At 49.1% G+C, this 24,965-nt stretch overlaps 2 protein-coding genes across 2 annotated transcripts in view; both read right to left on the bottom strand.

Moving 5' to 3' along the window:
- The window catches only part of Cfap45 (cilia and flagella associated protein 45), a 41,717-nt gene extending 24,623 nt beyond the window's left edge, over window positions 1-17,094 (bottom strand). The window contains exons 1-2 of the mRNA XM_076862399.1: window positions 17,059-17,094; window positions 3,924-4,001 (exon numbers count right to left, since the gene is read on the bottom strand). Coding sequence (XP_076718514.1) covers window positions 3,924-4,001; window positions 17,059-17,094 — 114 coding nt within the window. The remainder of the gene's footprint in view (window positions 1-3,923; window positions 4,002-17,058) is intronic.
- A 225-nt stretch (window positions 17,095-17,319) lies between these two features.
- On the bottom strand, window positions 17,320-24,598 carry Tagln2 (transgelin 2). The gene is made up of 5 exons (XM_076862350.1): window positions 24,518-24,598; window positions 19,591-19,798; window positions 18,933-19,107; window positions 18,562-18,664; window positions 17,320-18,115 (listed from the first exon to the last, which is right to left on the bottom strand). The coding sequence occupies exons 2-5, from the start codon at window positions 19,768-19,770 to the stop codon at window positions 17,974-17,976; spliced, it is 600 nt and encodes a 199-aa protein (XP_076718465.1). The 5' UTR covers window positions 19,771-19,798; window positions 24,518-24,598; the 3' UTR covers window positions 17,320-17,973.
- Between the last annotated feature and the right edge of the window lie 367 nt (window positions 24,599-24,965).

Here is a 24,965-nt window from a genome sequence, read left to right on the forward strand (position 1 = left end):
TGTCTGAGAAAACCTCATTTGAGAACTGCTGAGTTTGAAGCCACAAGCCTTACCCCAGGGTTAGAATAATCAGTTTTGCCAAGAGTAACAAGAAGGATTCAGGAGGTCACTACGTAAAAGTACTAGAAAAAAATGAAAAACCAAGCAGAAATGGAAAGTTGGATCCCTCTGGGCTGGAAGCAATAGCCAAGAGTTTCTTTTAGGAGGTGAAGTGCTGATTTTTCATCTTGCATGACAAAATAAATATCTCCAAGAAGCTGAGCAGTGGCCAGAGAGAAGCCCAACTAGTCCTGCTTGGAGTGAGGGGGGACTGTTCTTGAAGGGAACGTAGCGCTCCCCAGCTCCCAATAGCTAAGGAGGCAAGGGGGGATTGGGAAAGATGAGGATTGATAAAGATGCCACCCCTGCTTGGATATGTTCATCTTAGTGACTCAGCTTACTCTCCATACACCATATCCTCCCAGGAGCGTGTGAACCCAGTTAGACAAGTGGAGGGGGATGCCAAGTTCAAGGCCAGCCTCAGCAACTTATGGAGACCCTCAGCCACTTAGCAAGACCCTGTCTCAAAATTGAACATGAAAAGGACTGGGGATAAAATTAAAAGCTCTGTGATGAAGTGCCCTGGGTTCAATCTCCAGTACCAAAAATAAATTAATAAAAATGTGACCAGAGCTAGGGGCTCTTTGAGACAGATGCAGGAAGATTAGCCTTTAAATGGATATTGATTTATACTTATTGATATAGGGTGTTCTTCATAACACATATATTTGGGGGGGGCAGGTATACTGGGGATTGAACCCAGATTGCTCTACTACTGAGCTACATTCCCAGCCCTTTTTATTTTTGAGACAGGGTCTCACTAAATTGCCCAGGCTGGCCTCAAACTGATGATCCTCCTGCCTCCACCTGTTGAGTAGCTGGGATTACAGGGGTGTGCCACCACACTCAGTTCAAAACATAGTTAGTTTTAAAGAAAACGCATTCTGAGAAATATATAGGTATTCCTGCAAAAATGTTTGTATGGAGGATATACACACAAAATGTGTCACCAAAAGCATCTTCACAAAGACGCTTAACAGTTATTTCAAATAAGCTTTACTGTCATAAGACATTTCTTGTGTTAAATAGTTTTTTCCCCGAAGTAGGTAACTATTTTTATGACCAGGAAAAATAATAAAACTATTTTTAGTTGAAAATAAAGTGTAACAGTGGGCTTGGAGCCCTGACTCTGATGGCAAGAGTATGGAGTCCATATAAACCACAGCACTGCACATGCTGGGATCCAGGATGTTTAATGCAAATCTAACAAGACAAAGCTGGAGCAGGACTGGAATGAGTCAGTGTGGAGTTTCCCTGACGTCATTGCAACACCTGTCAACTGAAAAAAGACAAAGGCATGTCCTTTCCTAGATGTCCTCTGCACCCTGGGATCTTGTTCCTCTTTTGTATACAGAATTACCACAGGCTGGCAAATTCAGACTTTAGACTCTTAGCTTGGTCTCACTTCCCTTTGTGTAGATTTTGGTTACCAAGAAGATGGGTATGCTCACACCCAAGGACCCTTGCCTTTTATTCTGAATGATCCATTCAGTTATCCTCTTTCTTCAAATGGATCGGGTTGCCTATCTGTACTGAGGTCCCTGACCCTCCTTTTGGAGGATGTTATTAATCATAACCTTTGTAAAAGTCCTGTGGGTCTGTCCAACCCTAAACCTCCCCAACCTGCCACCTCTTTTCACTCCTCCTCACCCTCTCAAAAGCTAGTGAGTAGGCTGGGCGTAATAGCACATGCCTGTCAATCTAGCAGCTCGGGAGGCTGAGGCAGGAGGATCACAAGTTCAAAGCCAGCCTCAGCAACAGTGAGGTGCTAAGCACTTCAGTTAGTCCTTGTCTCTAAATTTAAAAAAAAAAAAATACAAACTAGGGCTGGGGATGTGGCTCAGTGGTTGAGTGCCCCTGAATTCAATCCCCAGTATTCCAAAATTAAAAAAGAAATAAAACAAGCTAGTGAGAAACAAAACATGGTGAAACATCTAAGTAAGCCCAGCCACTCAGGAGGCTGAGGCCATATGATCACAAGTTCAAAGCCAGCCTAGCAAGACCCTGTCTCAAAATTAAAAATATAAAGGATTGGGGATGTACCTCAGTGGTAGAGCATCCCTGGGTTTGATCCCCAGTACTGCCAAAAATTTTTAAAAAGCTAGAGAGTAGCACCACACGTGCATACACGTACACACACACACACACACACACACACACACACATACACACACTGTCTGCCAGCAATCACTGTGACTCACTACTTCTCCAAGATGTCCATATACCAGTCTTGTCTGAGGATTTTAGAAGGGCTCACTCAGCTGGCCAAATACCTTCCCTGAGTGGCCCTAGGGTAGGGAATCCCTGAGCCTGTGATCCACAAGTCTTGTCCAGTTGCAACTTACTAATTCTTGAGGGCTTGGAAATAGAAAACTTTTAAACAGGAGAAAATGAGAGTTCCATTACTGTATGCAAGAACAAACAGACATTTAAGGACATGCCAGGTGTGATGCTAGAGCCTCACATACATAATATATACCCTGTACCAGGGGAAGGGGAGACACTGAATCAAATAAAATGCATAACTGAAAGGGGACTTCATTTCAGAGAGTCCTCAAAAATTGGGAATTGCTCTTTATTGAAGACGTTTTTATTTCACAATTAACAAAGTTCTTCAAAAATCCATTAAGTCCCAGAAGAGCAACGCAGCCTCTAAGCCTGAAATGTCTTCAAAATTACACCCAAGTAGCCACCTTTAGCACTGGTATGCCAAACATTCTACCGTGAGTTTCAATAAATATTGAAATGAGTCAGTGTGCCTCCCCCAACCCTGCCAGAGCCAACACACTCAAGCACAAGTGTCCTCCTCATAGCTCCTCCCATGTCTTGTTGTCCTTTTCTACGTCCATGACCCTATGCAAATTTCAAGCCTGCCAGACCTATCCCAATCTCTCTTCAGGGCCTGGCGAAAGGGGACCATTCCTGTTCATTCATAAATGAATGAATGTCTATTGGCGCCCAATGAATGATCCAAAGCCCTGCTAGCAGAAGAGAAAATGAGGTTCAAGAACATGAGGTGACCTACCCAAAATCACCCGATTGCTTGTTAATGGCATAACAGGTACTAAAACCCATTATCTGGCCTCCTCACCAGTATTTTTCTCCACAGCACATCCCACAATCCCCATCTTTGGCGGCACCCCTTGATAGGGTGGGGAAGAGGGTCAGAACCTCCCTTTCTCCCCAATTCTCCCACTTAGCCCCATTGCACGTTGACAAACCCCTACCGACTCCGCCCTTAATTCCCCTTTTGAACCCCTCTCTGGTCTTCCTTTGCTTTTTCCAAGGTTGTTCTACCCACTCCCAGACCTTCCTGGCCCCCAGACCCAGACCCAACTTCTGCCCTTGCCAGCCCCCACTTTACCCCCTAACCCAGTTCAGGACACCTGAGCCACCTCGGCCCAGAGCCTCACCATCTCTGCGGCCTCCTCCGCAGCCCGCACTGCCTCAGGGCACTTGATGTTGACGCGTTCCCATGGCAACCAGAAGCCCGCGCTCCCGGCCTGGCCCCGCCCCAGGCCCCGCCCTTCCCAGCTCCGGAGGGCGGTCCCAGCGCGCGGCTAGTTTAGGAACCGGAGCTCCTCCCTCCGACCTTCCCTTCCCGTCTCCAGAGCGGGAACGGTGGCGGTAAAGGGTTGAGCCGACGGGATGCGCCCTCCTTTGGCTGAAAGGAGTGGCATTATACAATTGTCTTAAACCGGACTCGAGCCGTGAAGACCCAGGGGCGACTCACTGCCAGCTAGCTGCCCCAAGAGCTAGACCTAGCCGGGGCAGAAGCTAGACCTTCCCCAGACCCCCTCCTCCCCCGGGGTTACCATGGTTACCGTTGCCCCAGTGCGCGGGAGGCGCCCAGCCAAACCTGATCCTCCTGAGTTTGGTCCACCTCCTGCGAAGCCCGCAGCCTTAGACCAAACAAATTTCACAACAGGAAGGGGAGTCCATTAGACCAAAGAAAAAACTTCCGGCTTTGGATCTGTGCTTGCCATCTCAGGAGCAGTTTCTTCAAAGGCGTGCCTCAGACTTCCCTCTCCAAAGTCTGGGAGAGCTTTATTAAAAATAAAAGTAAAAGCTGGGCGCTCTGGCACACGCCTGTAACCCCAGGGACTCGGGGTTGAGACAGGAGGTTCGCAAGTTCGAGGCCAGCCTGGGCAACTAAGTGAGACCCTGTCTCAAAAAGGGCTGGGAATGCAGCTCAGTGGTAGTGCACCACAGGGTTCAAGCCCCAGTACTGTAAAAAATAGCGCAGGGATGCTCTATTATTGAGCTTCATCCTCAGCTCTTTTTAATTTTTTTTTCTTTTGAGACAGGGTCTCATTAAGCATACCCCATACAACAAACAGGTTGGGAACCTGCTCTTTACACTTTTTCATTTGTATGTTTTGAGGAATTTAATAATATTCTCAATTTGTTTTTTCCCTTTTTACCTCCCAACCTTCAGGGGCAGAGTCCAGCCTACATGCTCCAAGCCTCACAAAGCCTTCCCACCAGCCAGGATGTTTTTCCTTCTTCAGGTGTTGATTAGCTGAGGAAGTAACTCTGCAATTCTGTGACCCCTGCCTCACTCCCAAACCTCTCCAAACCCTAGCAGCAGTCTTTCTGAACCTTACTCCAACTTAAGCATGGAAAGCCCCTTGGGGAATAGAGGAAGAGAGACAGGGCCACCAGCTGCAGCTTCTAAAGAACTTATTCCAACAAGCTTCACATTCCTCCCCTAGATTTCCTAGCCCTTATCTCCTATGGGATCCTCAAGAGTATAAAATTGCACTCCTTTCTCCCGGAAGCCCCACGGAGTATTAGATCCAAGAGGGGAGGGGAAAACTTAAAAGAATGACCCAGTCCTTGAGTGGCTTGGGAGGGAAGGAAGGAACTCTTCTGTTTCTGGCAACTTTCTTGCCCTGTCTTGGTATTAGAACCCCCTTTCCTGCAGCCCAGGAGAACAAGTCACCCCCACTGGGGATCAGGGGCTTCCAGAAGGGTTTTTACTCAATTTTCTGCCACACTCCTCTGAGATAGTAATTGTCCCCATAACCAAAGAGGTAGTAATTGTCCCTGTAACCACTGAGGCCAAGAGAGATAACCGTCCAAAGATTGTGTTCTTTTCTCCACCCAGACTGACGTGTGTGTGTGTGTGTGTGTGTGTGTGTGTGTGTGTTACTAGGTATTTAACACAGATGTGCTCTACCTCTGAGCTACATCTCCAGCCCAGTTTTTTACTTTCTTTTGAGACAGGGTCTCCCTGAATTGCCCAGGCTGGTCTACAACTAGCAATCCTAAGAGTACAGGCATGTGCCACCACACCTAGCAGCCTGGCTCTTTTGAAGCAAAGGTATAAAGTTGAGGCAGGCAGGAGGAGATGGCAGAGTACACCTTAAGGAAATCACCTTCAGAGGTGATGTTTGAATTGACCTCAAAGCAAACAAACTCCAGACTTCCTGTTCACAGGAAGACTCACTAAAATTCACAGCAGGGTCCTAAGCTATGTCACTTTAGTCACGTATTTCTGTAACTTTGCAAAAGTAATCAATTTAGGATACATTTATTTTGGATTTGGTGAAAAATGTTTGTATGGTTTCCATCACTTGCATTATAGTTAAGTTACTATCTGTTGTCCTGGTGTGGGAAAGGCTTCCTGAAACAGCCTGTCAATGGATGTCCCGACAGCCATGTACTGGCCATATTCTTCATATGACTATGTGCTATGAAGTCTGATACAAAAAGCATCAGCGAAGTGAAAGAGAAACAGGTTTAAAATGTACAAATTCAGAAGCCAGTCTGTGAAAAAAAAAAAATTGTTCTAACCATCAGTGGAGTAAAATTTTAATTTAAAATTGTGTTGTTATCAATGCCTCCTCGGGCCAGGAAGAGACAGGGTCATGCAGCATATATAATTATACATTATGTATCTCATCAGAGAAAAAGCTGCCTTCAGAGCACATAAACTAGTTGACTATTGTTTTTCCAGCACTTGATGTTTTCTTTTTGTATTCTTCTCTTAAATAGAGTATTTTAAACACACATACCTACTTGAACTTTTCTAAATGTAATGAGATGGTCTTTCCATTTTAAAACTATTCATGTCTTGTGTATTAGTTTTATGCTGCTGCTGTAACAAATGACTACAAATTTAGTAACTTAAAACAGCATGCATTTATTACAGCTCTAGAATCTGACCCCAGTCTCACTAGGCTCAAATCAAGCTATCAACAGGGCTGCCTTCCTTCTGTAGACTCTAGTACATCTAAAGGCTTCCTATATTCCTTGGTTGATAGCCCCCTTCCTCCATCTACAAAGCCAGGATCTATGCCTTTCTCTGACCTTTCTGTAGTAGTCATGTCTCTCTGCTCTGATTTTAAGGACTCAGAAGGTTAGGTTCTGCCTACCTGGAAAATCAAAGATAATCTCCCCATCTCAGGCTTCTTAACTTTATCTTATCTGCAAAGTCCTTTTTGCCATATAAGGTAAATATTCACTAATACTAGGGATTAAGGGGTGGACGTTTGGGTGCTGGAATTGGGGTGGCAGGGGAATACCTCATCCTGTCCATCACACCTTGCAATATACAAGGATATTTTAAGGACTCTGTATTTTCAAAGACTTGAAAGAGAAACAAAATGTAAGCCATTTATTTAAAAAGTTGATACAACTTGAATCTGCCATTTGAAACTGCATTTGGGGAAGTCTCTTTGAAGATTTCAATAATACAAGTGAAAATTAACAGATTTCTGACTTGGATGTATATCAACAGTATATTTTTTGCTTTTGTCACCTATGAATTTATATATTAAGAACATGAGGGCTGGGGATATAGCTCAGATGGTAGAGTGCTTGCCTCGCAGGTACAAGGCTCTGGGTTCGATCCCCAGCACTACAAAAAACAAACAAAAAAAAAAAAAACATGAAATTGACTTTAAATCAACGATTCATGAAAACAAAAGTGATAAAGACAAGCCATGAAATCAGTAGAAATTATTTTGAAATTCAAAAGCAAATTATCACATAAATTTCAGATCATTCCAAAAAGGTAATTCAATAAGAGGAATAGACAAATTTTGAATAGAGTAAGTAAGCACTTAGATGGCTTTGTAATCCAGTTAACAAGGAGAAGAAAATCACTTGAACAATTGGGAGAATATGAAATTTCTCGTTGATTTAACAGAAAGCATTGGCGTGGATGGAAAGTACGTGAAATTCATATTGGTACACTAGAATGAGACAAACTGATTAATGAGTGCCATCAATTCAAAGAACAGTTAAGATTAATTACTGAACAATGCTCTGAAATCCTACAACTCACATAAAAAAGAAATTTAGGGCAGATTTTCCCAAATTTGACAACCATCATAAAAATCAACATGATTTTACCCACAACAAATTGTGAAATGAAACATTCTAATCTATTAATAATAATAAAAGTGTTGATCAATCCGTGTCAGGGGAAAGAATAAATTATCTTTCTATTCTCTCTATTAAAATTAATACGATAAAATCATTGCCAGACGAAGAAACAAAGAATATGCAATCAAAAAGACAGGGATTTAAAAAGAGCTTTTTTGAGTTGCTTTAGGTAGTTAATTCATATAAATCTTAGGTTGCTCTTCTACATGTTATAATGTTTATAGAATTTGCCAGGCTTTAAGTTTATAATTTGTTGTGATTTCTTTTATTATTCTAAATAATAATTAATAATTTGGGCATTGCTTTTTCCAAAACTCCAGGCCCCATAAAACCAGATTCCAGCCCTGATAAGCAGGGAGTCTACTGTTCCCTTCTCTGGAAAACTTGGCTCAAAGCGCAGCCACATCCAGTAGGTCTGGGGCAAGTGCCCTTGCCCTCCCCTCCCACCCCCAGCCAATTCTGCCCACTCCTCCCTTCACTATTTCTTTCCCCTCTTTTACCTCCTTTTTCTCATCTCATTTCTACTTTTTTATCTCTGGAATCCTTTTCAGTCTACTTGGGTCCCCAAGCTTTCATTTCATTCTCCTCCTGTCCCCTGTCCCCTGTTCATCCTATCCTCCCTGCCCAGCAAGCCAAGGGGTGACAACAGTGGGGAAGGTTAAGAGGTTAAAGATGCCAGAGGAAAAGGGCAGGTCCAGGTTCTGGGCTCAACCCTGACTCCACCCCTGGCTGCCTGCCCCTCCTACCCACCGAGCCAGCACTCCTGGAGAAGTGTCAAAATAAAGCCTGAATGCCAGCTGGCAGGCAGGAGCCAGGAGAGAAGCTGAGTCCGGAGGAGCCAGGAGCAGAGCGGCCTGATCAGAGCCCAGCAGTCTCGTGCTGGACTTGGCCCTGGCATTGACTCTCCACCTCCTACTGGGCCTTGGAGCCTTGCTGGGTACACTGACTCCCACCCTGCTACACCCCACCCCCCCACACACACCCCAGATGCTCCCTACACTGGCCAGTGCAGGAGACATAGGAAGTTCAATTCTGTGATGAATAAGCATATTGAAATGGGAGGAGCCTGGGAAACAAGGTCCAGCAGCGGCAGTTGGCTGAAATGAAAAGTCTGGCTTCTCACTTAAGCATGTGTCCTGCCTGTCTAAGAGCAATGAGAAGGGAGCCTGGCTCCTTGCTTCTAGCTCTCTGTCCCCCGCCCCCCACCCCCACACACACACACAGTGAAATGCATTTAGGAACCTGCACTTCCCAACCCTGGGATTCTAGGTGTTGAAGCTGGATGAGAATAAAGAAGGTCAGGAAGTTGGACCAGGGGTGGCTAGGCCATTGATTTAGAATGAAATGGGGTTTCCACGTTCCTGTGTGGAGTAGAGTATGTGTTATGCACATGTGGGTTTTGGTTAGTGGTAATGTTTTGTTGGGTTTTTGGTTTTTTTTTCCCCCACATTTTCTCGAAACTTCTTTGCTAAGTCCTGAGAGTTGCCCAAGATAGGGCCCTCCCTCCTTCCCTCTGGACCTTCCCCATTCCCTACACAGCCTCTGTTCCCATTGTAGGATGCCCTTTGGCCCTCAGTGACACACTGTTTCTTCTACCTAGTCATAATATCATGTAGGATCTCCTGGAGGAAGTCCCCCCATACTGTGTTCCCTGGGGGGGAATGCAGTGAGAGTCAGATCAGCAAGGTTTGAACCCTGGCCTGAACCTGGTTTCCTCATCCATGAAATGGGGTAACAGCCCCAAAGAGAGATGCTACGAAGATAAGGCCAGGCTTGAAGAAAAGTTGCTTTGCACAGCACCCTGCAGTTTTCTTCCCCCTTTCTCTCCCCTGTGCACGGCAATATGGTGGTGGTGGTGGTGGGGGGGTGTCTTTGTCTTCAGTGCAGCATAAACACCACCCGTCATCAGGAAACAGATCACAAATTTCTGCATGGATGCTAAAGAGGCTGTTTTACTGTCCCCCTTCTTCCGGGAACACTTGAACTCTCCAAACTGCCCTACATTCTTTCTAAATGAAAGTAAGTCTCAAAACATAAATAAATACTCAAATGCACGAATTATTTTATTCTGTTTCTTGCCTTCCCTTCTTTAAAATTCCCTTTCTCTTCCCTGTTCTTAAAGACCAGTAGGCTTTCCTGCTCCAGCTCAGGAGACTATCTGGGGCAGAGGGACAGGAGGATCTGAAAAGCAGGAAGAAATTTGAAATGAGGGAGAAAGAGTAGGGGCTGGGGCAGGAGGCAGGGTGGAAGTGAGGACTGCTGGAAGGTGTTTGGGGCTGGAGGCCCTAAGTCTAGAGAAGGGAGAGGGAAAGGAGGTCAGGAGGGCACGGGCCAGAGGACACAGTGATATTGGTACCTTTCCAGGAGGGGTCAGGTCATACAGAGAGTTGCCCAGGATAGGGCCTCCCTCCTTCCCTCTGGACCTGTCCCCATTGCCCTATATGTACAGAGGAAACACCAGGGTAAGGACAGAGAAAGCCCCTCCTGGTCACCAACACTCTTCCTCACATTCCCGAGGCACACACCCTCCCAGGCCAAAGCGAAAGACATCAACAAATCAGCAGCCTCTCTCCCTTCTTGAACATCTCCACCCTCCTGCCGACCCAGGTCCTTGGACTGGCGTTACCCCGGTGCCCTGGACACGCCTCCACTTGCCTGGCACCAACCTTCCCTCCTACGTGACCAGCATGGGCCCTAGACTGGGTGGCGGATGCTGAGATAAGGCCAAGGAGGGGAAAACCGCCAAAGTCAGGAAGTTACAAAGCCTGGTTCCCCTGGCAACCCCACCACAGTCACCAAACAGTGCAGGGTCGGTGAGGAGGAGGGGGAAGGACAACTCCCAGTTCATAGCTTGGACGAGAGCCCTCCCAGACCTCAATTTTCTGGTTGCAGAAACTTCTCTCCCATCTCCTAGGGACTGTGCAGCCTAAGGATGGTGGAGGAAGCCTGTTTAAAAAGCAAATCGGAGACACCAACCCCTCCCAGCTTCACCCCAGGTTCTGTGTCTGGAAATAGGTCTAACTGGAATCTGCATTTCTGACTAGCATTCCCGATGATTCTGCACTGGCAGTTCTAGGACTTCACTCAGAGAACAGGATGGGTTTCAAGAAGCTGGGACTCAGGCTGGGGATGTGGCTCAAGCGGTAGCGCGCTCGCCTGGCATGCGTGCGGCCCGGGTTTGATCCTCAGCACCACATACAAACAAAGATGTTGTGTCCGCTGATAACTAAAAAATAAAAAAATAAAAAATAAAAAAAAGAAGTTGGGACTCCTTGTGAAAGTTTAGGAGAAAATACAAGGTGGGGCTTGGATAACCCCCATCATCCTTTGTCTTCTGGGGTCTGTAGCAATCCCATCTCCAGGACTGCTTGACTCTGGATATTTTTCTTTTTTTTTTTTTCTTTTGTTCTTTCGTGTGTGTGTGTGTGTGTGTGTGTGTGTGTGTGTGTGTGTCAGAGAGAGAGAGAGAGAGAGAGAGAGAGAGAGAGAGAGAGATGAAACCCAGGAGCGGATACAACATCTTTGTTTGTATGTGGTGCTGAGGATCGAACCCGGGCCGCACGCGTGCCAGGCGAGCGCGCTACCGCTTGAGCCACATCCCCAGCCCAGACCTTTTTATTTTTTATTTTGAGGCAGGGTCTCACTCAACTGCCCAGGCTGGCCTTGAATTTATAATCCTCTCAGGTACTTGGATCACAGGTATTCACCACCATGCTAGGCCAGCTTTGGGTATTTTCAACATCAAGTGGGTGACCAGGAATCCTACAGTTTCTAGGCTGCAGTTTTTTTCTTCTCTCCAAAGAGCATGGAGGGCTAGGATTGTGGCTCAGTGGTAGAGCACTGGCCTCACATGTTTGAGGCATTGGGTTTGATTCTCAGCACCACATATAAATAAATGAATAAAATAAAGGTCCATCAACACCCAGCAGTGCCTCCCTCATTTCTTGGGGCTGGGGATTTACAGTTGGTAGAGTGCTTGCCTCACATGCACAAGGCCCTGGGTTCAATCCCTATCACTCCAAAAAAAACCCAAACCAAAACAAAGAGCATGGAAATACTAAAGCATTACCAGGAGGTAACAAGCCTCCCTGGGATTAACAGATATGCAAGTGCCTTGGATGATCCACTCTGGGGTATTGTCCTGGTGGTAGTTTTTCTTGCTGGAGGTAAAAGTGGGGTTGTCTAATGGAGGGCTAAGAAGGTCAAGGATCCTTGAGAATAGAAACCCAGGCAGCAGGATCCAGGGCCTAAGCCGCAGGCACTCTCTCTAGTTCCCACCTAAAGCAGCCACATCTCCTTGGACTGCAGAGGTGTCTGAGGCAAAGCTGAACTTCCGGTACTCCTTGCCAAGCATGACCTCTCCCTTCCCCCACTGAACCCCGGTCTCCACTCACAGGAAAACCGCAGCTCAAACCAGCCACAGACTGAACCCTTCCCCTGGGTCAGCCATCTCACAGGCGAGCACCAGGAGAGGCTGAGCAATAGCTTGAACTTCTGTTCCTAAAACATTAAGTCTCAGTTTGTCCACTAGCTGAGCTCAGAGAGTTACTCTACTCCAGTCTCAGTGTGTTCATCTGTAAAATGGAAGAAATTAACTCATTTTCTCCCATAGATGTGGAACACCTAGAAAAACTTGAATCCAGCCAGCTGTGGTAGCGTACACCTGTAACCCAGAGACTGAGGCAAGAGGATCTCAAAATAAAAAATAAAAAGGACTGGGGATGTGGTAAAACGCCCCTGGGCTCAATATTCAGTATCCAAAAAACCCTTTCATATATAATTATATGATACAAAGAGAACTATATTACAGCAATAATATGTTATTATATTATTGTAATATGATATTTATTGTTATATTTATATTATTATATTATTGATATAATAATTATACTGTAATATAGTAATTAAAATATCAATTAATAATATATATAAGCTCTAGATTATGATTTCCAACCTATTTTAATGCACCTGTGTTAATTTCATTGAAATATTCACAAAATTGAGACCTGGGACTATTGGTTTGATATTTTGTGATAGTAGCCACTTCTCCTGAATTTCCCATCCTGTTCCATTGCTGAAACCAAAGGATGTCTTTCTTGACCCCTCTCCCTCTCCTTTACAGAGAGAGAGCACCAAATAACTAGAGCTTCATTTTCTTCTTGCCATCTCCACCACCCTGCCCTTAACCCAGGCCCCCGTCCTTTCGGCCCAGACTACTGTAATAACTTACTAAGCCTGCCTGTCACAGATCTCCCCAATCTTAGGCCGTTCTCTACCCTGGAGCCTCACAGAACTCTCTGAATAAAACACAATAGGCAGCTCTTCATTCCCATGCTTAAAATCCTTCCGGGGCTTCCCTTCCCCTCAATGAAATGCCCAATATTAGCCAGGCATGGTGGCACACGCCTGTAATCCCCGTGACTCAGCAGGCTGAGGCAGGAGGATTGCAATCAAAACCAGCCTGGATAACTTAGAGACCTGGTTTCAAAATAAAAAAATAAAAAGGACTGGGGGTGTAGCTCAGTGGTAGAGCACCCCTGGGTTCAATTCCCAGTATCACACACACACACAAAAAAAAAAAAAAAAGAAAAGAAAGAAAAGTTAGTGGACATCCTCCTCTTCATAATGCTTCAGTCCCACAGGGACCCATATCCTCTCCTAGAACCCCAAAGTCCTGTCAGCAGTGGGGTAAGTGGTATAATAGCCCCAGTGTCTGTGGCTGAGGGGGTGACGGTGATTTGTCCTTCCCTAACAATCCCTTCGCACCCAGGTCTCTTTGACTACCCCAATCATAGGCAGGAAAGGAATAGCCCCTCTCCATGGCCCCACACTGAAACTTGACCTCTAAGCAGAGCCGGTGACTGCTCCGTTTTCTGGAGAAGCAATCCCGGCAAGCTCTCCCACTCCCCTGGGCAGATCAGGGGAGATAATCCCTAAGGTCCCCCAAGGCTTTCGGGAATTCCAGAGGCTGGGAGCCCGACCTGCATTCCTCCAAAGGCACATGTCACTGTCTTGTTGGATCATCACGGCCCCTGTGCACGTTTTATCTCCCTACAGGACCACGCACACTTCAGGCAGAGATCATGTATCAGTAACCCCTACCCCGTAAGGTCTGACACAGAGTAGAATCTCAGTGATTGTTGAATGCATACATGAATGGAAAGGAAAATGAGCATTCCCAGGCAGAACTGCCCATGTTCCTCCAGTAGGAGATGAGATTTTTTACCTGTTATTGAAGACATTCCCCCTGACCCTTCAGAGATTCCAGAAGCTAATAAACTTCAGAGTCAAGAGGATCATTTTTCCTTGTCTAACCTACATTTATCTAGATGCAATTTCAGGGCATTTTCTTCTAATCTACCTCCCTGACCATTGGGACTAAAACCCATTTCTTTGCAAGGAGACAGTTACTAATTCACTCTTTTAGCCTTTTCTTCAAAAAATTTAATCCCAGGCCCCGTATTGTTCCCTCTCTGGGGTCCTATTGTCCAGACCTTTCCTTGTTTCACTGCTCCTTGGGCCTTTTGCCAAGTTCTCAAAGGGTTCCTTCAGCTGTAGAAGAAGGGATGGGACATTTTGTTCTCTATGAAATCATGTACAAACACGGATGCCTACGCACAAAGGACCAACACCTCTGTGCATAATCCTCTATCCTGACTCAACACATACGCATAGGAAGCCTCTTCACAAGTCACGGACTCAGCTCCTGCCACCTGAAGCCCTATGCACTGAATTCCCATACACCTGGGTGAACACTCACTTGCATACGAATAGACTGTACAGCTCTATGCTTTTTACCTACAGGTGAGCCAAACTGGGCGGAGCATCAGAAGCCCTCTTCTTCCTCCTCCTCCCCAGCTCCCTTCCCCAACTCTCCTTCCCATTGGCCACCCTGAGCCAATCCTACTTTCTCTCCACCCCCACAGTGATTTTCCATTTCAAGGCTGAAGGCAAACAGTAAATGAACCCAAGTTGGCTTCTACCTGGTCTCCCACCCGCCAATTCCTCAATGTACCTTCCATTTGTCCAGAGCACACACACCAGCCTCTATTCCCTTCTCAGACTCCACTCCCCTGGCTGTAGGAGGCTTCTTGGGTTTTTATTGTTTGGAACTGAGCGATAGGGAAGCATGGGACCTGAGAAATGAGTTGAGTTTCAGCTCAGATCCAGTGACAAGCTGGGTGGCTGGGACTCTGGATTGATTGGGCACAGTGTTACTAGTCCAGGGGAATCACAAACAGGAGGGTGATGTGACATTCATCCAATATTCATTCAACAAATATTTATTCAGCACCTTCAACATGCCAATCACTACAAGAACAAAACCAACAAAAATCTGCTTCTGAGCAGTGTACATTCTATGGGTGGAGACAGAAAATAAATAAAACATATTTGGTGTCAGGTAATAAATGAAATCAGGGGAAGAGGATAGGACACAGGCTAAGGGTGGAGTATGCAATTTTAAATAGGGTGATTAGGACATTTGAAGGAGATAAAGGAGTGAGCCACGGTGAGACCTGGAGGAGACTGTTCTAGTTAGCTGGGACAGGCCTATAAGTGCAGTATTATCAATCGCCCACAGTGTGGAAAGCCAATGAGAATGGGGTACTAGGAGATGGCAAGAAGAGGGGACGCTATACAGAGAGCTCTTTCTCCTGTTCACACTGCCGGGACCCAGTCTGGGCTCCAGGGCCTGAAGGAGTAGCTCGAGAAGTAAGGAGGTCAAATCATGGGTGAAACTGTGACCTCAGGTTTCACAGTTTTTTTTGCTAAAAAGTAAACAAAACAGCACAAAAACTTGGAGAGGCCAAATGAAAGTCAGTTCCAAAAGAAAGTTACAGAACCCACCGTATCAAGAGGAGTCATGAAGTTTCTTTGAAAAAGTTGGCAGGTGGATAGCGGTTGCAGCCAGAAGGGAGATAAGTACCTCTGAAATCCAGTTTGCCTGAAATAACTCCTGTTATTGTAGGAGTGCAGCTAGGGCTACTCAAAGCATCTTTGACCACATTCAGTAGAGCAGGGGTGATAGGTCCTGGCATCAGCTCTCTCCCAGCTTATTATCCACACAAACCCCACCTTTATCCCCCCATGCTTCTTGAGCACTTATTATGTGCTAGCATTCACTATACAAAGTGCTGGCCACATGGATTGCATGTGATTTTCACGGCAGATTTATGAGGAATTATTTTAGTTTACAGATGAACACCACTCCAACACCACTTTCATCCCCTGGTCCCTCCAAAGCTCCACTTCTGGCTAAGCCTGGAATTGCACAGGCTCAGCTGGACCTTCAGTCAGGTGGACCTGGGATAAATTCCTGATTCTCTGCTTAATTGCTGGGTGGTCTTTGGCAAGTTTCTTGTCCTCTCTGAGACCCAGTGTCTTCATCTGGGGATAAAACAGGGGCAATAATAATATGCTAACATCCACCTCAGACTTTTGTGAGAATCTGCTAAGAGATGGCTAAGGGTCAGCACTGGGACATACCATGTCTCAGAAAACCGGTAAGTGTGTGACCAATAATGTATAGCTATAAATAGTTAAATCAGAGAAAGTTGAAACTTGGGGAGAGGGGATAAATATCAGTGAATTCAGTGTTTTCTCTGCAATGACATCCCTCTCTCCCACTGGCATTCTCCAAGGCCTTCCTAAATGGGAGGTAAAGGGGTGGAGTGATAACTAATCCCCTGGGAATTTGCACACAGGCTGCAGTCTATCTTATCTGTGCCACAGCCCATGGGAGCGCAGCAAGCAAGCAAATACCAACTTTCCCACAGTGTGGTGTCAGGAGAAGGCTGAGATCCATGGACCGTGGTATGGTAACACATAGTGGGTGCTACCCAGAAGAGGTAGCCACAGTGAGGCAGGGGAGTATGTGGGTGGGGTGGAAAATACAAGTTCTCTGCTTATGAACCCTGCAAAATCTCTCATGCTCAGGCACCATGTTATGTCTTTCTCCTCCAAGGAGACAGAAATACCCAAAACAGGGCAAGGGAAAAGGATGAGGGTGGGCAAGTCCCTGAGGCTGGCTGGTGGGGGTGGGCCCTAATACAAGAGCCCAGGGTCCCTCAAGTTCTCCCTGGGAAGTCAGCAGGTCTGATCAGCATAGCTCGGGGGTAAGGTAACACTTGGGGACTGAAACTGTGCGTGCAACATTCTTGCCCAGGTGGAACTGAGGACTGGAGACAAGTTTGACCCAAAGTTGATTATCTTGGTCCAAGGCCACCTGGCTAGGCTTTTCCCAGAATGTAGCTCACAGGTGGCTGCCTGGGATAGATCAAGGTCTCTTCCCATTAGCCACCACCACCCATTCATTCTTGTTCATTTCCCAGCTCCACTTCCCCTTCATGGCTGCAGCCCCATCTTAGCCTCCAACCTGGCGGTGACCTACTCCAACCCAGGCCACCTGAACCCCGAGGCTGCCTGAGGGGCCTCCCACCTGGAGACAGCTGCACTTGCCAGGACTCAAGGGCTGTGCTAACCCCCTACATCGGGCTGCAGGGGTGGGCCCAGCTGGAGGCACCAGGAAGGACTGCCCAGTTCATCAGGTAGGGCGGGCCTCACCTTCCTGTGAATACTGCCCACATCGCAGTTCTGCATTATGGCTCTCAGCCCAAGGACAGCTGTGAGGTCCTATCCCTTCCCAATCCCAGCCCGCCTGTCCCTAACCAAGAACAAAAGAGGATGGGGGAGGCACCTGAAGATAGAGCTTAGCACTGCAGTCTTTTATCTCTGCCCTCTCCCCTGTACCGTTCTCTGCACTTTGCCTGGTATTCCTCCCTTCCCCACAGTGGGCACAATGGCCCTAGACACAGCCAGAGTCCATCCAAAAAACACTGGGATTCTTTATTTAAATCAGCAAACTCATATTTCTCAAGCCCCACACCATGGTGGGCAGCCCTCCCTCCTCTGTCCCTTCAACCCCACCCCTCAGCCACATAGAAGGGAGTGGAAAATAAAAAGCCAAGAGGACCTCTGCTAAAGAAGGCTGCCCCAGATGTGCAGTGAGTACAGCCCAGCTGTGGCTCGGGTGGCAGTGGCCACAGGCCCCTCCCTATAAATTAAGTCCCCGCAGCCACAGCTGTGGGAGAAGCATACTTGTGGAAGGATGGCCAGTCCAGCCTCGGGTCAGAGGGCAGCATCCCTGACTTCCAGCCAAGGAACGGACTGAGAGGGCAGAACTCAGGGTCAGGAGAGGTCAGAGGCAAAGAGGAGAGGCCAAGCAGGGAGAGGGAGATTTACCCCTGCCCCCAGAATTTGGTCCCAGGGAGAAGTCGATCCAGTTTTGATGGTGGTGGTGGTGGGGGGGAAGGAATGTATTAGTAAGCACAGGAAGAGAGGCTGCCAACAGGACAGGTTGGATCCCCACCCTGGCAGAGAGGAGCTGAAGGTCTCCAGGGGCTCTCAAGGAATGTCATTGCTAAAATATACAAATACATATATATTAACGGTTCACAAGAGGACAGGAGCAGGGTGGGATCAGAGGATCTGGCGTGGCATTCCATAGCCGGTCATGCCTGCCTGAGACGCCCCACGGTTGGTACCCATCTGTAACCCAATCACGTTCTTGCCCTCTTGCAGCTGGTTGTCCGAGAAGTTCCGAGGGTTCTCCTTGGATTTCCTGGATGGGAGGGGAATGCTGGTTGGAAGGAAGCCAGAGGCTGCCCCAGTACAGCTCTTCTTGAACAGAGCGCAGGCTCCCTAGTGGGCTCAAGGGCTGGCACTGACCCTGCCCTTGAGATCCTTGAGCTGTCTGAAGCCACCTCCTCACCTCTCCAAAGGGACAGTCACTTACCACCCCAGGGAGCTGTAAGGATGGAGTAAGATAGGAAAGCGCTTTGTTGTTTTGGTTTTGTGGCTACTTTCTGAGGTACTGAGACTAGGGATGGAATCCAGGGGCGCTCCATCACTGAGCCAGCACCCCTCTTGATTTTTTTTTATTTTGAGGCAGGGTCTCAAAGTGGCAGAAGCTAGCCTCCAACTTGCAATCTTGCTGCCACAGAACCATCAAATATTTCTTAGGAAAAGGAATGGGCAGGGCTGTATGGCTCCCCTAGCAATACTTACTTAGGAAACCAATTGGGATCCCCAGCAAAGAGCCCATCATCCCGGGCTACCGCCAGCCCACCCAGGTTCATCAGCGTCCGCTGCACACACGCCATGTTCTTTCCTGGAAAGATGAATATATTGGCTCAGCAGGGCTGAGATCCTGGATGACAGGCCTGGCTTCCAAACTCGTTTTACTCTTTGTTCCCATTCCAAGCCCCAACATGGCCCAACTCCTCCATGAAACACATACACACACACACACACGCACACACATACACATAAACCCTTCTTTGTCTTCAGAAAGTTCAAAATTTGTTCCTTCTCTCTGGTTGAAATGGACCAGCCCAATCTTTGGTGTCCTGGAGGACAGCCCCCAGGCCTTCGCCCACCTTCCCAGAGATCCACAGTTTGGAAGATGTCAGTGGTGTTAATTCCATAGCGCTCGGCTGCCTGCAGGAACTGAGAGATCTGCTCCATCTGCTTGAAGGCCATGGTGGAAGCCTGGATCTTCTTCACGGGGGCCTGCCCTTCCGGGTATAGTCCATTAATAAGCTCACACAGCACCTGAGTGGGGACAGCAGGTATCCAGAGGTGAGGATATGCCAACTTCAGATCAGCAGGTACGACCCTCAGTACTAGAGATAGTGAGCCAGAGAGGTTCCTTCACCTGGAGCAAGCCTCAGGGTCCCTCTTGCCCAGCACACTGCCTCGAAGCCCAGAGTGTACGGCTAGTGTTTAGTCTTTCCTTGTTATGCCAGTATCACTGCCTAGAGCCTACCCTCCCACAGCTCTTTCTCAGCGCTGTTCTTCCTTGATGTCACCTACAGCCTTCTTCGGGGTGGAGGAGGCACATACGCTCTTATCTTCCCTCTGTGTAGAGGGAAGAAAGCGTGGGTCCTCTCATCCTTGATAAAAAAAATTCAGGCCAAGGAAGACCTTGGGCCTGCATGCCCTCATTCTTTCCTTCTTCGGTTCCTTAATCCTAAATCCCCCCAGACCCCGTCCTGCTCTCTCTGCATCTCCAATCCAGTAGGGCACAGCTCTCACCGTGCCATCCTTGAGCCAGATCTGGAAGTTTTCACGTCCAGGCTGGGGTCGACCCACGTCCTTGCGGCACTGGCTGGTGATCCACTGGATCAGGATCTGCTCCAGGTCAGTGTCGTACTGTTTCTCTATCTTCTGCTGCACCTCCCGGCTCAGGCCATATGTAGGTCCCCTGTTGGCCATTCTGAACAGCTGTGGTGGCTACAGGAAGCTAGTAAAAGGACAAAAGCAGGCCCGTGGTCAATACTGTGTCCACACACACACATGTGGAGGATTCTGCCTGAGGAGATAGACACCCTAGTCTCCAGGGGGAGCCCATGGTTGAGAAATAGAACTGCTGCCTTATAAAGGAAGCTTCACCTTGACCCCTAGACGTAGATGTGGGCTAGAGTAGAACTTCTCAGAACTCTGGGAAATGTGGGGCCTCATGGACAATTTCTGGATTCCCCCCAGACCACGATAAGCAGTCTGTCTATTATATTGAGCATTCCCACTCAATTTCATTTGAACAAACGGTTCTCTTACTGGAATGAAGCATAAGACCCACTGGAATAGAATACGGGGTAAACGATTGGGGGGTACAGATCCTTATTTGGGATGGTCAGCTTTTGCAAAAGCAAACTGCACAATTCAGATCACATGTAGTAGGAATTAACAGAAGATGATGGGCAGAAGCAGTCTGGGAGGGCTTGCTGAAAGAGGGAGGCAGATTTTAGCAGGCAAAAGGATCATCCTGAAAAACCAGGCAATCAAAACAAATTTTTCCTTTTCCCTTCCAGGAGCTGTGGTGGGCAGAATAATGACTCCCAAAGGGTGCCCATGTCCTAATTCTCAATACTTGTGGATCTTGGGATGGGGAGATTATCCTAGATCATCCAAGTGAACCCAATGTCATAAACAAGGACCTTTAGTAAGTGAAAGAGGCAGGGTCATGAATATGCAATGCAGGTGGTGGCTAGAAGCCAGAAAAGGTAAGGAAACTGAATCTACCCTCATCTCCTCAGAAAGAATGCAGCCTTGCTAACCCTGGATCTTAGTAAGATTCCTGTTGGGGTTTCTAAAGATACTACACGTTTGCCACTAAGTTTGTAGTAGTTTGTTACAGTAGCGACAGGACAGTACTGCAGGAACCTTGGGTGGTATTTTCCGGAAAACATGAAAAGAGAGGGAAGCATGGGGAAGCACACAGAAGGGTTTCTTGAACTTTGAGGACCTTGGTTAGCAAGTACTAGGTGGTTTCTGACCACTGGCCTGAGGTGGAAGCACCTTGCAGTGGGCAGCCTGCCTTCTACCACCACTTCATTGCTGAGGTCCCTCACCCAGGGGCCTGCTGAGCAAATCCTGGTGGTGCTGCTGATGCCAAGAGGAACCAGAAATAGAAAACAGACACAGACCCCCCCATTTCCTGCCCCAGCACCCCCCTAGAGGGGATCTACTGTCCTCTGAAATGGAGCTGGTTGGTTGCTCACAAAAGGGGATCCCCAGGACAAGTAGGTACCTGTGCTCAAGAACAGGAAAGGGAGCCACCCCTTCTTCCCACATTTGGCTCCAGGCCAGGTCAGACTGAAGGAATGAAGTCATCCTGGCTCCCTCTCTGAAGCACCCCAGGTTAAATAATCCCGCCACCCCCTCCATGGGCTTCAGGGCTCTGATGAAGAACAAGGAGCCAGGCTGCCTCAGAGAGCTTCATACCCCTCAGCCCCAGAGGTTGTGTGTCTCAAGACGGACCCTTCCCCCACTTAACAATATGGCTGCTCCCTTCTACTCCAGCTTATCGAGCTGCACATTTCCGGCAGAAATCCTCCCCATAAATCAGTTATTTTTAAACCTCATTAAGAGTGACCCAGCCCCCACTTCCCCCTGCCTGCAAGCTGGGCCAGATAAATGTCAGTCTGGGTCTTAACCCACACCACCAGAGCCCTACACACAATCAGCTGAGGGAAGACAGGCGGGTGGCATGGCTGGGTCTCAAGAGGAAGAGAGACAAGATTCCCACCCTCCAGCCCAGCCCAGCCCAGCCCAGCTGCTCAGCCACCACTCGGTCTATAAAAGCCTGTAACTTGTGTCCACAGAGGAGTAGCTGGAAGACTGTAGGGAGAAGAGGGGGCTAAGGGTTACTATCATTAGCAAACCCCCTTTTCCCAGTCCAACTTCCAGACCTCTTTTTTTGGGGGGCAGTTTCTCTAGGTCACCTGGGTCTCAGGGCTGTTTCTAGAGAGCCAATCAGCCTGAGGTTCAGAGAGCACTATAGCACAGGTACATAAAGGGCAGGAGAATCATTAACCCGGACACCAGAGTTAAGAGGGAAGAGAAGGACCCCAAACCTTCCGGTGTCCCCCGCAACCAGGGTAAGACAGACATAGCCGCCCAAACCTACCTCAGGGCGAAGGGTGAATGTTTGGAGCCCCTCCCTAATTCTGGGGCCTGGACACAGCTGGCAGGGTCCCGGCCTCCAGCTGTAGCGTCTCTGCTCCACTCTGGGTCCATTGCCCTATAGCCCTGGGGTGCCAGAGCCACAGGGTAGAGTTTAGGGAAGGAAAAGTCCCAGCTAGGCCCAGCCAGGCAGGCAGCTGTTCCTCTTCCCCACCCTACTTAGACAGGCAACAGCTGATGGGCTGTGGCTGCTGCCGCTGAAGAAACCCACCCTAGGAACACCCCGGGGACCTACCTGTGCCCTCTCTCAAAAGAAGGGAAAACATCAAGTCTCCCATCAGGGTGGAGAAGAGAGAGGCCCAGCTGGAAGCCAGGTATGGGAGATACCCAGAGCTGGGGAAAAGGAAGGCAACAGCTGAACAACTTGGGGAGTGGGTGGGCAGTGAGTCCCTATAGAGCTGACTGCAGCCGTGACAACAACTCTCCCCCCCACCCACAATGTTACAATAGTGGGGAAACTGAGAAAGGGCCACCAAAGGCAAGGCAGCCCCAGCCCCAGCCCCAGCCAGAACCCTGGGGCTTGAAGCTCACCTCACCCTACTGAAGGCCAAGGCTGAAGGAAAGGGGAACACCTTCCTGGTCTGGGGTGGGGGGGATTTCAGAGTTCTTGACTGGGGTGTTAAATTGGGAAGACAAAGGGACTCTCCGTGGACTACACAGATGGAATACAAAGGAACTTCCCAGCTCAGATTTGGGGTTGGGACTATTCTGAAAGAGAGATGCCCCAGAAAGACAGTGGGAGGACTGTGGTTAAAGGGCAGCTTTAGGGCAACCCCCAACCCAAGGGGCAGCCCCCTCACCACCTAGAGTCCTAAGCAGAAGAGAAAGCTGAAGTTATACAAACAGGAAGCCACAGGCTTGCTCCAGAGGAGGGGAGGAGGTAGAGGCTAGGCCGTTGCTATGGTTTCTGTGTACCAAACACTGGAGGCAGGGTGGGGGCACCAGGAACACCCACTCCACAGACTTCGCGGTGAAGAGACTCTTGGGCACAGGGGCACAAAGTGGGATCTTCACAGCAGTTCTTGGGGACAGTTAGATGCCAGGGACTCCCCAAGAAGGTGGCTGCAGAGGGTGTAGAGAGCATTTGGAGATGGCAAGTCACCAGTTTGGGACAGAGAAGCAGGTTCAAGGTAATTCAGAAGAACCATACAGGGGAGGCAAGGTGTGTTCTGAGAATGCAAAGGAACGGAATGAAGAAAGGATTAGAGGCCAATCCCCAGGGGGGCAGAGGCCATGGTGGTGGTGGTGGGGGGCGCATGGACAAAGACTATTTGTGGGTTCTGAAATGGTAGCGTTCTGCTGGCCCCGCCCTACCTTGGCCTCTTCAGCAGTTTGAGGTTTGCGGGTTAAATAATGAGAAACTGGGAGGCGGATTGGAGGTTGGAGATGGGGAGATGTCCCTGACTGGTGTTCTGAGTCACAGGCAGAACCGGGGGGAACCCATCCGCACCAAAGGTCTCCTCCAGCACCGCATCTCCACATTCGATCCCCGTTTCTTTTTGCCCCACTGATGCCCTGATCCCCCAGAATCTCTGGGTACAGTCTCCTGGAGGCCTGCGGAGTTGGGGAAGGTAGCATGCCACTTCCGGTCCTATAGGTCCAGCCCCTTGCAGCCGCAGCCCCCACCCCCACAGCCACACCCTGGGCCGTTACTGAGGATGAGTCACCCACCGCCCCGGCCCGCCACTGGGGTGACGCAGTGGTCTGGGAAGCCCGCCCGCAGCCCGCGGCTACCACCGGCTTTCCCAGCAGCAGGGGGCATGTGGGAGGGGGCGGCGGTTGGACTCAGGCAAGGCCAGCAGGGCCTGGAAAGCAGCCATTCTCCCACACCGACCCCCCAAAAGTCAGGGCACTCAGGGGCGCAATCAGGGCAGCACCCCCCAAATTGCCTGAGGTCGAAGAAGTCTCCTGGAGACAACTGGAGCTTTACAGATGGCGAGGCCCCTGGGACCCACGCGCCGAGACCCCCCGGCCCCAACCCATGCTCCGAGTCCCCAGGAAAGCGAGTTAGCAGCAGGTACAGGAAAGATGGCCTGAGGTCGCCGTGGGCAGGCAGTGGCCACACGTGCTCCAGGAACCAGGAAGTGAAGGGTCACGCGTGAAGACCCGGGAGCGCTGAGCTAGAGCCAGGTGAGCGCCAGAGCCTGGACGCTCCGCCGGTCACGGCCAGCCAGCTCACATCCGACGCCCTCGTTTCATCCTCCCAGCCGGGACGCGGCGCGGGAGCCAGAGGGTGGGGCTTGGTGCCTGAGCCCCTGCTCCAGACGGACGCCCCGTCTAAGCTCTAGCAGATCTCGCCTGATCTCATCGCCCAGCAATGCCCGGTCAGGACACGGGGACCTGACAGCACGGGGCGGGGCAGAGCCGTCTTCGGACCCTGCCTGGGCTCCAACCCGAGATCCCCAAGATCCCTGGAGCAAGTTGGAAGTTCTGGCTTGTTGCTTTCTAGATACCACGTATCTAGTGCCCCCCGCCTTGGTCCCCGGGTCCTGCTCACCGTCCAAGAGGGCGGGAAAACGACACACGCACGGCAGGGGCTGCAGCGGCGAGTGGTGCGCCAGGGCTGGCTGGCCAGAGGTTTTTCTGGAGGGTCCCGCCTCAGACGGGGCGGACCGGGGGCGGGGCAAGGGCCAAGAGGGTTTAAAGGCGCCGCAGCGAACTAGCCAAGAGAAATGCTTGAGAAAGAGACCAGCAGTGGGCTTGACAGAGAGTTAAAGGATCTGGAGAGTCTAGGGTGTAGCTGACGTGGTCTCCACCCATGAAACACTGCATTTCCACCCAGGAACCTATAGACTTGGGTCCCAGTGGGAAACCTGCCCTTATTAGACTGCCGGCGTCTTTATGGGGGAAAGAAGCCTCCCGTTTTAAAGAGACTTGGCAAGGTAAATGGAGGCACAAGACCCCCACACAGCTCCCAACTGACTAGGGTGTGACAAGACAGGCTG

The sequence above is a fragment of the Callospermophilus lateralis genome, chromosome 7 (assembly GCF_048772815.1).
Source record: "Callospermophilus lateralis isolate mCalLat2 chromosome 7, mCalLat2.hap1, whole genome shotgun sequence".
NCBI lineage: Eukaryota > Metazoa > Chordata > Mammalia > Rodentia > Sciuridae > Callospermophilus > Callospermophilus lateralis.